We start from the raw sequence: 12,899 nt of genomic DNA, 5'->3' as shown, positions 1-12,899 counted from the left end.
ACTGACAGGCAAAAAAATCCTGAAATTAGGAAAAAAATAATATGAATTTTGACAAAAAATCTTTTGGCTGACTCTGTTTTACAATTAACTGAAATGAATGCACCACAAGATTTTATCAGTGCTGTTCGTAAGAAAAGGTGAAAAAGACATAATTTTTTTTATTCTAAACCAAAAAAAACCCGGGGCCAATCAATTATCTTTCAGTATCTTGCCATGGAATTACTTTTTTGTTTCTCATTTATTAGTAGCAGTACAAAATTGAAATTCGAATTTTATCTTTTCCCCGAAACCAACCAATAAAATAAATATATTATTTATTATATGTTATTTGACAAGAGAAGCTAAGTATCATTATGTGTTCAGCACTAAACCTGCTCTGGTGAAATAAGCTGAATGCATATGTTTTCATGCTTTGTATTTCTTTTCAAAGTTCTGATTTGCTAAGCATATCAAATATTTTGAAGAACAAAATATTATCCTGTAACTCTTAAATAAAGCTGATATTAAACAAAGGCAAAAAGTTTTTATCATAATGCTTATTTACCTATTTACCTTAAGGCCTTATGATGTTGTTACATGTTGACAATATAATATATGAACATGTTTTACATTTCCCATTTACATGACATCTTGTTTTAAGTATGTTGCAGATTGTTTTTATGTCTTGATGTTGCCCTAAGCTGAGGTTTCCAGTGCAATACTTCTGTCATACATGGAATTGGAGAATCCAATACCAGAGTCGTAGTCGAAATTTTGACCTCCCCGCCTCCGTATCACAATGAAGATAGTAATGGCTGCAACCAGTGCCAACAGGATGATACCCAGCACTATGGCAGCAATTCCTCCAGATCCCACTGCAGGTCCCGTCGAGCCTGAACATACAAAACACCATCACCATGACAACATGCATGTCTACATGAGTCTAAACCTACAAAACACCATCACCATGACAACATGCATGTCTACATTAGTCTAAACCTACAAAACACCATCACCATGACAACATGCATGTCTACCTGAGTCTAAACCTACAAAACACCATCACCATGACAACATGCATGTCTACATGAGTCTAAACCTACAAAACACCATCACCATGACACCATGGTGGTCTAGTAGAGTATCAGCATACAAAACACCATCACCAAGTCTACACAAGTCTAAACCTACAAAACACCATCACCATGACACCATGGTGGTCTAGTAGAGTATTAGCATACAAAACACCACCACCATGACTACATGCAGGTCTAAACGTACAAAAGCACCCCCCACCCTCCCCCATGACAACAGGGGCCACATCAGGGCAGCACCATCATGACCACAGGATCCATGGCAGGGCCAATCCAGGTCGGTGTTATCTCACAAAGGTTAGAGTTGTCCACAACTGAGGATCAGGTGATTTTATGACACTGTACCTGTGGAGCATTCCTCTTGCTTTCAAAAAATGACTTGCAGCAACAAATAGACTTTTTGTCAGACTTCATATTGCTGGAATATTACTGGCAGGGTGTAAAACAATAATGCATTCTAACCCTGCTGACAGGGCGACGTCCCTGGTCCCTGATCACTGTCCAGGAGGCAGGCCATAAGTTCTTTTTCCAGCAGTTGCTCCAGAGGGGCACGGGTGGCCCTTTTGTCTAAGGTACCACACTTCACTGTGCAGAGTTGCGTCCCTTGGGCATCCAGAAACCTATGATTGTGGCTTCGAATCCCGGTTCGCCCCGATTATGTTTCTAGGTTTGTCAGCACCATATCCGTGCTCATGGGTCTCACCGAAGTGGTAAACGTATTAGACCTACATCACTTCGGGCTTTCCTCCCACATTAAGCTGGCACTCCGTGGTATAACTGGAATACTGTTCAATGCAGTGTTAAACCCAACACACTCACTCACACATGCTCCAGGAATCTTAATCTGCTCCAGCTAAGCACAGGCCCTTGCGCAATATCCTATTATATTTTTTACACAAGGCCAGACACTCCATACAGCACTGCTCACCTTGTATCGTTTTTCATTCTGTGTGGGTCTGATGTCAGCCGTTTGTGCCCAGTTGGATTCAAAGTGGCGAGTTGACAGCTTTCGGTCGGTATTATAGAATTGGGAGGTCTCGTGCATTTGAATTGATAGAATAATCACCCTAGACGAGGTAGATATGAAGTTTTTGTGAATGATTTGCGATTTTACTTTAGAAATAGCGATACAAGGTGAGCGGTGCTGTACAGAGTGTCTGGCCTTGTGTAAAGGTATGATAGGATAGTGAATTTTTGACACTTGTGATGTTAACTGATCTAGAAATATTTAAGCAATGACACAAGGGCCCGTGCAGGTACATGGGTTTAATGAGCTAATTCAACACTGATGTCCATTGCTGATAGGGCGCGGTGGGGCAGCCTGGTGGTGAAAGTGTTGCCTCATCACACTTATGACCTGGGTTTGATTCCTCACATGGGTACAAAAAACGTACAATGTGTGAAGCCCATTTCTGGTGTCCCCTGCCCGGATATTGCTGGAATATTGCTAAAAGCGGCGAAAAACCAACTCACTCACTCATTGCTGTTAGATGGTGAGTTGTCTTTTGGAAAGCGCTATGTTTGTGTGGCCCTAATGTGATTCCTCTGTATGATCTTTGGTGGGTAGAACGTATTGAGAAACACGCAAATATCATGCCTGTAGACTGATAATTGCCTTAGAAACACACTCCGGCGCAGTGGTGACTCAGCATAACACCACTGCCACAGGCTTATTTGCATATTACGTGACTGGACTTTTCTCTTGTTTGTAAACAAACATGCATTTTCAGAAATCAGAATAGAACGGATAATGCAAGTATTTTGGGGCGCTTTTATATTGTTTTTCATAAATTTATAAATATGCTACTACAACTGCAACAGTGAGTTGCATGACAATACATACGCATCAAAGTGACCGTATCGGTAGCTCTCTGCTGGGCTTCGATGACAGCACGTGGAGCCGTACAACCAATGTAAACAAAGGATAACTACGCAAAAACAAGTAGATTTTCAAGTATTAGGATACTTTCTTAATGAACCTTCACCATTCTTTGACATTTGTTTGTGAAAACGAGTGGACTTGTCAAACGTGAAACGGACGAAAAGCATATGCAATATCTTTGATGGACTGTTAACGATGTGACGAATAGTCACATGGCGCTGGCCTGTGGCAGAGGTACTATGCTGGCTGGCTGCCGGCCGCATGGAACTCTGGGTAGGAGAGTGCCTTAGAAAGTGTCAGTTTTATGTCACATTGTGACATTGACCTTTGACTGACCTTGATCAAAATCTTCCCAAATCAGGCCCCATCTTAGAGAATGTAATATATTAAGCTTTATTAAAAAATCTTCATAATGTTTGAGTATTTTGTGACTTTTGGAAAAGGAAGGCCTATGTAAACAGATAGAATTGTTCCAATTCTTACCCTGTTTGCTGGTGACAGATGATTGACTGCTTTTGGCTGTTGTGTGAATGGTTGGAGGGGTCTTGCCTGGGCCCAGAGTTGGGGCTTGAGTTGGGAATTTTGTTGGGGCAGATGTCACTTGAACTGGAGGCACATTGACCTTGCTTGTAGTTGGATGGGCAGTTCTGACCTTGACTGCAGTTGGATGGACAGTTGTGACCTTGGCTGCAGTTGGCGGGACAGTTGTGACCTTGGCTGTAGCTGTCTGTACTGTTGGCACCAGTTGTGGAGGTAGTGTTACTGGAGGTGGTCCTGTTATGGATCCTTGGGCTGGGATGGAGGGAAAGTTCTGAACGCTTGTGTCTTGAACTGGAAAGATTCATTTGTAATACATTACAGCTCATCTCATCTAGTCTTGAAACAGCTTATGACCCCCTATGTTCATATAAACAAAAAAGTGGTTAAAGTGTTTGCTCACCATTTCTGGTCAAAGCCTGGTTAGATTCCCTACAAGGGTACAATGTGTGAGGCCCATTTCTGGTGTCCCCCGCCATGATATTGCTGGAATATTGCTAAAAGTGGGGTAAAACATACTCACTCACTCATTGCTGATAGATGGTGAGTTGTTTTTTGGAAAGCGCTATATTTATGTGGCCCAAATGTGATTCTTCTGTATGATCTTTGGTGGGTAGAACGTATTGAGAAACATGAAAATATCATGCTGAAGTTACTTATCCTTGTTAATTTTGAAATTCTTGGAATAGGGATACTATAAAGATGAGTCAAGTGAACTTCTGAATAAATAAAATTCAAACCCACAATGACAGTCTACGAGCCACTTAATACTTTGGTGTTCTGCTTTCCTAGCGCCTGCCCACTTTTAAGGCATGCTGGATTACTTTGGTGGCAATGTTTGTTTGTTGTTTAACACTGCACTCAGCAATATATGATGCAGTCTAGACAATCCAGGGATTGACATAACGAGCATTTTGTGATACAGTGACATACATCAACAAAGACAGCAAATCTGACCACCTGATCCCTCTAGTCGCCTCTTACGACAAGCATAGTGGCCTTCTATGGCAAGCATGGGTTGCTGAAGACGTATTCTGGCCGGGATCTTCACGGATGGATCACTAAGTGCCATGTTTCAGGATATTCCTCCTTGGATCCTTACTTTGTGGCTTCTCACATACGAAGCCCCTCGAGGAGTCACAGCTGACGTCATTCCACAGACCAGTCTGGGCAAACACCTCCACACAGTGCTCCTGTTTCCCACTTGGATCCACCTTAGACGGCTCATTGGGGGCCCAGTTCGTGAACTGCACAGGGCTGTTGTCACGCCAAGCAAAACCATCTGAAAGTGACAGTGAATATTGATTCAACAGCCAATATACATCTAGAGGGTGGAAGCATTTGAAACAGGTGAGGTGAATGGTTTTTATGTTGTGGTCAATATTGTGTGTGTGGCTGCTTGTACTAGTCCGGACTTAAGTCAGTTTTATAGTATTAGCCCACTGAGATACCATGCCACAGTTTAACATGAATACCCCACTCAGACACAGTATACTGACTCCGAGCTGACCACTCTTTGCTTTAGCCCCTTAACGCTGAGCACCAAGCAGGGTAACATCAAGTATAATCTTTTAACGTCTATTGGTATGACTCAATGGGATCAAACTGCCAACATTCCACTCTCTGGGCATGCCGACTAGACAACGGAGGCAGTGTTCATGAGAAACAGTCCATGAAGGTAGGATGACACAATACCAGTCTGGGTAATTGCTGTAACCATGCACTGATCCCAATTGTTATCTTCTCCTCCTCCAACAAGCAATGGATGCCTATCAGAGAGTGAGTGATGATGGTATTACGCCTCTTTAGCAATATTCCATCAATTTCACGACAGGAGATGCTAGAAATTGACCCGAAGGTTCACCCAGGTCATATTTATTGGTTTGTCAGCACCAAACTGTGTTTGTGGGTTTCATCAAATTGGCATCTCTCCTGTTAATCTCATTGTCTTTGTCATTATTATGTTATCTTTGTACATTAATCCCACCTTGTGTTGTGTAGACATGTCTGCATATATATATATATATACAAACTCTATGTGCCTACTTAGCACTTCTTTTATAAAGAGGCAAGAGTGAGTGAGTGAGTTGGGTTTAACACCCCTTTTAACAGTATTACAGTTATATCACAGCGTGTCAGCTTAATGTGGGAGGAAAGCCCGAAGTGATGCAGGTCTCAGACGTTTACCACTTTGGTGAAACCCACGAGCACAGGTTTGGTGCTGACAAACCTAGAAACATAATCGGGGCGAACCGGGATTCGAACCCACAATCATAGGTTTCTGGCGTGCCCAAGGGACGCAACTCTGCACAGCAAATCACGGCGCCTTAGACAACTGGGCCACCCATGCCCCCGTAGAGGCAAGAAGTAGCTCTGATATGTCATGACAAAAAAATAAAGTTGTTTTTCATTAAGTGTTATGTGTTCATATCATGAATCTGTTTTTACTTCTGTCAAGATATTTGTTTTGACCTCTCCACAAGAAATGTACAATATGTTCCCATGTTTTATCAGCTGAACAGTTGACATGCCTTTGCATGTGTTTGGGAAGGTGCCACCAGTGGTGCAGGATATGCTCACTTTTTCGCGAAAACCTGGTATCAATCACTATTTGACAGTGATTCATAAATACATGCTCAAAATATAGTTGGATTTGTACAATCGACTCGTTTTTTGTGAATATAGAAAGGGTTTTTCCCTATTCTTTACAACTGCCTCCGTGCTCTTGTGGTAGAGCATCTGCCCAGAGAGCAGGTCTGAGGTTCAATCCCCGGCCACGTCATACCAAAAGACGTTAAAAGATGGTACTTGTTGTTACCCTGCCTGGCGCTTGGCATTAAGGGGCTAAGACAAGGACTGGCACCTCACCACACCCTATTATTTACAGGAATAGTTGATTAGTACTCACAATCAGTTGACTTGTGGAGTCCGATCCATGCACTTGTTGATGTCTGATATTTGATGTGAGAATACAGGTATTTGTTGGTGGTGTTGTCATGGACTGCCACCAGGTGGCCTCCGTGCTCCTCACACTGGAACACTGCTGCAGGGAAAGTGAGCTGCTTGGAGCCCTGGAACCAGTAGCAGCTGGAACCGAAGGCCTCCCACTCGTCTTCTGGACACTGGCCGTTGGGTGGCGGGGGTGTGAACAACGGCTTGGCTGGGGATTGCACAGAAGATATTAGGGTTAAAGACTTGAAATGAATTTCCCCCAGACCACAATTGGCTACTTTAAAATCTGACCATTCCTTGTCAAAAGTTTTATTGTCATTTTATAGAATCTGTTATGATGAGTCTTTTTCTGTTGTGTTTTACCTCAAAATTTGTGTAGTTTTTGTACAAAATAGACATGATAGTTTCACCCGTCGTGGAATTATCCAATCATGGATGGTGGGATGGTCTATTATCTGCAACTCTTGAGATATCTTCATCTTAAAATTGTTTTACCAATAGATATCACTTGGGTGAATGAGTGAGTGAGTGAGTATGGTTTTAGGTCACTTTTAGCAATATTCCAGCAATATCATGGCAGGGAACACCAGAAATGGGCCTCACACATTGTACCCTCGTAGGGAATTGAACTGGGCTTTGACCACTAGGCTACCTGACCGCCCCTCTCTTGGGTGAGACCAAGCCATATCTCCCAGTAGATATTGCTACAATGAAATTTCATCATAACGCCTTGCAGACCACTGTGATGTCATTGTTACTATGGCATCACAATGAAATGGCATCACAATGAAATGACATCACTTATCTCTCTGCCACTGAAGCTGTACTTTTTAGACTCAAGACACTGCTTTTTGCTGTTTTCAAATTGAAAAAGTTGGGAGAAAGATTTTTGACTTTCATTATTTCTCTTTCGGCTACAAGAGTGCTAGAATACTCACATGTTGTGATCCGGCAGGTGAACTTCAATGTGTTTGAGCAGTCGTCATCACTCCAAGCTCCGGTCGTGGCGTTGAATGAGACGCAGCCTCCTTGCGGACGTCGGGAGGGTTCATTCACCCCCCAGTTGGTGTACAAGACAGGCACAGAGTCAGGCCACACATACTTCCCTGTCTGAAGAAGATAAACAACATTTGATCTGACGCCCCCTCGAGGGGATTCCAGGTTAGAATTGGTCACCAGCAACCTCTGCCCTGTCCCCTTGTTGGGATTTCGGGTTAGACGACAACTATGCTTGTCGTAAGAGGTAACTAATGGGATCGGGTGGTCAGACTCGCTGACTTGGTTGATGCATGTCATCGTATCCCAATTGCGTGGATTGGTGCTCATGATGTCAATCACTTGATTGTCTGGTCCAGACTCGATTATTTACAGACCGCTGTCATATACCTGGAATATTGCTGAGTGCGGCGTTAAACAACAAACAAACAAATCATTGGCCAAATAAATTATCTCAAACCATTTTATAAGCTGACATTCCATCATATACCTGCAATATTCATCAAAGTGGAATTAAACTTACTCACACTTATGTATTTGTCTGGAGGATATATAAAGATATCAAACATCGGAAATGTTTACAGTTAGAATTGGAGAACCATCCTCCTTCCACTGCCAAATATAGATGAGATTCTCAGTTGATGCCATTACCTGATTTTGTGATTGCATCATACCAATCCACATGGACGAGGTAGAGCTGTTGCTGGTTGCTAGGAGATACATATAAGCCTGTTCATATAGGCTGTTGATGGTGGTGAGACGTCCTCCTAGTTGAGTACAGAACGCCTCACCATCTGACCACGTCATGGGTGTGGTCACTAGTTTGAAGCAGTCCTGACCCAGGGGTTTCCAGCCTTGTTTGCAGGGGTTGGGAATTGCCTCGGGGATGGTGATGTAAGGTTCTTGAAAAAAACAGTGAAAAGAAGCATGAAATACTCATATCCCCTGCCAATATGACATGCCCTCTTGTGTGCAAGGCATTAGCACTCCGGAAACGAGCACTACCGCCATTTTCAGTCTCGAAACTCAAGTCAAACTCAAAAAGGAACTTTTTTTAAAATTCCAAACTATCAAAAGGCACAGTTTACCACTAGACCTATCTATTTGCTAAGTTTGGTTAAGATATCTCTCATGGTTTTTGAGTTCTTCTCCGTAAACGAAACGTGATGGACAGACTGATTGCAGGACGGACGAATGACAGCACCCATTCCTATATCCCCATTCCACTTTGTGGCAGGGACAATAACGGCATAATTGGCCTATGGAGATCAACTAGTGTGTTCTTCTGATGCCATGTTTGGTCACTCGTGCCTGTATTAAGCAAGAAGTTAAAAAACAACAGTTGCTAAATTATCTTAATAAAACATAAACAGGAGCCCAGAGAAGTTCTTCATTTTCAGAAACTGCAGTAATCTAGACTTGCAAATATTATAGACTTGCATGGGTTGTATTGGATGTATTTGTTTCAGGGTCTGTATAACAGACTAGGCGTAGGGGCAGCCTTGTGGTTAGAGCATTGGCTCATAAAGCAGAGGACAGGTACCTTTCTCCACATGGATAAAACCAGGGATATATCTAGGACCCCATGTCCTAGATTGTACTAGTCCGGACTAATGCCGATTTTATAGTGCTGGCCCACTGAAATACCATGTCACAGTTTAACACGGATACCCCTCTCAGACACAGTATACTGACCCCGAGCCAACCAGTCCTTCTTTTATCCCCTGAATGCCGAGTGCCAGGCAGTGTAACAACAAGTACCATCTTTTGACATCTTTTGGTATGACACGGCCAGGGATCCTTCCGCTCCCATGCTTGCCATAAAAGGCAACTATGCTTGTTGTAAGAGGCGACTAACGGGATCGGGTGGTCAGGCTCGCTGACTTGGTTGAGGCATGTCACCGTATCCCAATTGCGACACCTTAGCCAGCTGGACTCACACTAATGTCAAATAGGATACAAAACTGTTACTAACTTCTCCATGTCTCACACAGGAAGCCCATGTTGGCCTCACAACTGATGTCATTCCACAGTCCTGCTTGGGCGGTCGTGGAGTACATCTGGACACAGCTCTCCTGACATTGGAAACAAGGAAATACATCACACACCCTGAAGTGCTCCTTCTCTGTAACATGCTTTAGATGAAATCATTGAACTTTAAAATTGGAAACAAAAAATTTTAATGAGACTTTTCCAAAGTCGATAAACAAATGTACAATAAAAAAATAACTTTTCACGTTAACCTTGACCCTCCCCAAAGTTTATGGAGACCTTCTAAACAGGTTAGGGGCGGTCGTGTAGCCTTGTGGTTAAAGCGTTTCCTCGTCACGCCAAGGAAGCTGGGTTCGATTCCCAACGTGGGTACAATGTGTGAAGCCCATTTCTGGTGTCCCCCGCCGTGATATTGCTGGAATATTGCTAAAAGTGGCGTAAAACCATACTCACTCACTCTAAACAGGTTAAGTTTATGTCTCCCCATCCCCTTCTCTGACCACTGAACCTACCACCCCTCCACTCATAAACTAAAGTATTGCATAGCTGCCATACTACTCAAAAGAAGTTAAAGATTCTTTCATATTACTTTCATGTTACTTAATCTCTCATGTTAATCTGTAACTGTAGTAATACGAAAGAATCAGGCGGTCCTTAACTTCTTCAGAGTAGTATATATTTCACGCCCTTGGTCAGTCCAACCTTCATGTCTCCGTTGGGTTCCTTGGCTGCCCAGTTGGTGTACAGCAGGGGGTCATTGTTGAAGGCCCACAGCAGGCTCTGGGACCCCCCCAACCCAGGGGTCTTGTACATCCCCAGCCACAGGGGCGTGTCCGTGTTCAGCAGCAGCGTGGAGACAAAGGCTGCATAGAAAAGAGGGACCCATTAACAGCAAAACAATGACAAGAAATAGTTTGGTTCGAAGGCATTTCAAACTAAATTTGTAAAACAAATCTTTGTAAGAATGTCTATATTATAGTGCCGAAAACATTCATAATGTTCTCTGAAAGCGGAGATATTGGTGCATAGAGCTTGGGAAAATTATTATTATTATTATTATACATTTATATACCCCAGGCAACCAGGTACTAGTGTCTACCCCAATGTGGTTTCATTTGTTCCCCGACCAGCAGATCCGTATGCATTCCAGTTATCATTCTCAACTCCCTAGGGGGTATACAACCCAAGCTAGGGTGCTAGGGGTTGTAACATCCACCTCACATATTGGGTACTCATTCCCTGCTGGGTGAACAGAGGCACAGAAGAAATATGTGAGCACACACAACTGAGTCTGCGAATGTTGTTGGACACCAAAGTGAGAAATACCACCATTCCAGCTATATCTCTGCAGCCTACAAAAAATCCAGACCAGACAAACCAGTGATTGAAAGCATGAGCATCAGTCCACACTATCAGGGCACGATGACAACAATCAGCCGAGTTACAGCTTCACCAGCGATACAATTAGTCACCTCGTACGACAAGCATCAGCTGATGGTGACCTATTTCAACCCAGAATCCCTGTGGTTGAGTGAGTGAGTATGATTTTACGCCGCATTTAGCAATATTCCAGCAATATCACGACGGGGGACACCAGAAATGGGCATCACACATTGTACCCATGTCGGGAATCGAACCCTGGTCTTTAGTGTAACGATCGAACGCTTTAACCACTAGGCTATTCGACCACCCCTATGGTTTACAAACTGCTGGTTCTTTGCAACACGAACAGCAGTAATATTAATGGGCCTCCTGTTATCTGAAATCAGTGGTCCAGTTGTCCTCTTGACCACCATCACAAACTGTAGATTGGTTTTCAGAAACAACATTGAAAGACCTCAGGTAACCTTTGAAAAAGTTTTATGGTAGATTTGGTGTCAAAATACAACAATCTCCAATAATGATACTCTTTCATAGGGCATAAACACTAGTAAGTTCGCCATGATATTGACAGAAATTCTGTCACTTGATAGGATATCATAAAAATTATCAGTCAATGAAATCACGTGTAACAAGTGTGTCACTTAAGACCAGTGCTTATAAAATGTGGCTGATATTGAGGGCATTAAACTAATTCAAGCCTATTGCAGATTGTTTAAAATAGCGGATGTTGCCTGAACTAAATGTGCTTCAATACACGTTTGTTATTGTATTTCAGTGTATTATATGTGTGTGCGTAACGATACAGGATTAAAATATGAATTGATACACAATTAATATATGAATCTATAGAGTTAAGTGTGTATTGCCAAAGGCCCGGGTTTGATTCCCCACATGGGTACAATGTGTGAAGCCCATTTCTGGTGTTCCCTGCCAGGATATTGCTAAGTGTTGAAAAACCGTACTCACTCACTCTGAAAGTATTATCAATGCACCGATGCACTGGTAAATTGTGACATCCCTATGGAAGATGCATGCAGGACATTTCCAAATTTGATGCATCAGTAAAAATGATGTCCAATGCAATTCCCTATTTAGATGATTGATTGACTTGCCTTTGCATGTGTGACACCTTTGGGACAGAATACTATTTGATGGTGGTTCATAAACACATGCTGTTGGAATTGTACAATCGACTGCTTTTACCAGAGATTTCTTGTAAAAATAAAAAAGAGTTTTGTCATATTTATTGTTATTTCTATCCTTGCAAGTGAGATAGCGTGAGTGAGTGAACAGGTCCTGGAAATAAAGCATGGCCTTTGTTCTGCTTCAGTGCAGTCAATAAACATACCTTGTTCTCTTGCATTTCGTATGCTAGCCAGGTCATACCCACGACCTTGACCTTTGCACATCTTACGAGCCTGTGCCCAGTTGAGCTGGTTCCCCTGAGCTGTGTTGACATGGAAGCACCTGTTGCCGAAGGTTTTAAACCCAGGTGGGCAGTTACCGGGCATGGTGGGGGATGGTGTTGTGGTGGGTGGGGATGGGTTCGTGTTTAACTTGCACACGTAACCCTGTACTATGGAACAGTGCTCATCATTCCACTTTCCTGGTGGAACAAACAAGGCATACGCATGAATGGTGAAACAGCATTCTATCTGTCTAATATTATTCACTGAAGATTCAAGGGTATCAGTATTGTCTTCTTTAATGAGTACATGCACTATGTATTACTACATGATCATCTTTTTCAGATTAATAAGCAACTGTCATATTGTGAACATGATCATCATCATGTGTAAGGGTAACATCATCTGAAATTTCTCTTCTATTTTACAAAGTCCATTCTATCATCATCATCATCATCACAGTCATTCTATGAACATCATCGTACCACTGCACAAGGTCATCATCATCATCATCATCATCACAGTCATTCTATGAACATCATTGTACCACTGCACAAGGTCATCATCATCATCATCATCATCATCATCGTCATCATCATCACAGTCATTCTATGAACATCATTGTACCACTGCACAAGGTCATCATCATCATCATCATCATCATCATCACAGTCATTC

General features: G+C 42.5%; 1 protein-coding gene across 1 annotated transcript in view; it reads right to left on the bottom strand.

Annotated features, from left to right (window-relative positions):
- Positions 1 to 451: 451 nt before the first annotated feature.
- The window catches only part of LOC139450647 (lymphocyte antigen 75-like), a 111,176-nt gene continuing 98,728 nt past the window's right edge, over positions 452 to 12,899 (bottom strand). Inside the window, exons 43-51 of the mRNA XM_071232442.1 lie at positions 12,164 to 12,421; positions 10,135 to 10,295; positions 9,416 to 9,515; positions 8,092 to 8,342; positions 7,383 to 7,554; positions 6,401 to 6,652; positions 4,595 to 4,774; positions 3,439 to 3,786; positions 452 to 872 (exon numbers count right to left, since the gene is read on the bottom strand). Of these exons, the coding sequence (XP_071088543.1) occupies positions 676 to 872; positions 3,439 to 3,786; positions 4,595 to 4,774; positions 6,401 to 6,652; positions 7,383 to 7,554; positions 8,092 to 8,342; positions 9,416 to 9,515; positions 10,135 to 10,295; positions 12,164 to 12,421 (1,919 nt within the window). The 3' untranslated portion in view covers positions 452 to 675. The remainder of the gene's footprint in view (positions 873 to 3,438; positions 3,787 to 4,594; positions 4,775 to 6,400; positions 6,653 to 7,382; positions 7,555 to 8,091; positions 8,343 to 9,415; positions 9,516 to 10,134; positions 10,296 to 12,163; positions 12,422 to 12,899) is intronic.

The sequence above is a fragment of the Haliotis cracherodii genome, unplaced genomic scaffold, assembly GCF_022045235.1.
Source record: "Haliotis cracherodii isolate W230 unplaced genomic scaffold, xgHalCrac1.p SCAF_8, whole genome shotgun sequence".
Taxonomy (NCBI): Eukaryota; Metazoa; Mollusca; class Gastropoda; order Lepetellida; family Haliotidae; genus Haliotis; species Haliotis cracherodii.
Note: the sequence above shows the minus strand (reverse complement) of the source record. Positions and strands in the feature narration are given on the sequence as shown.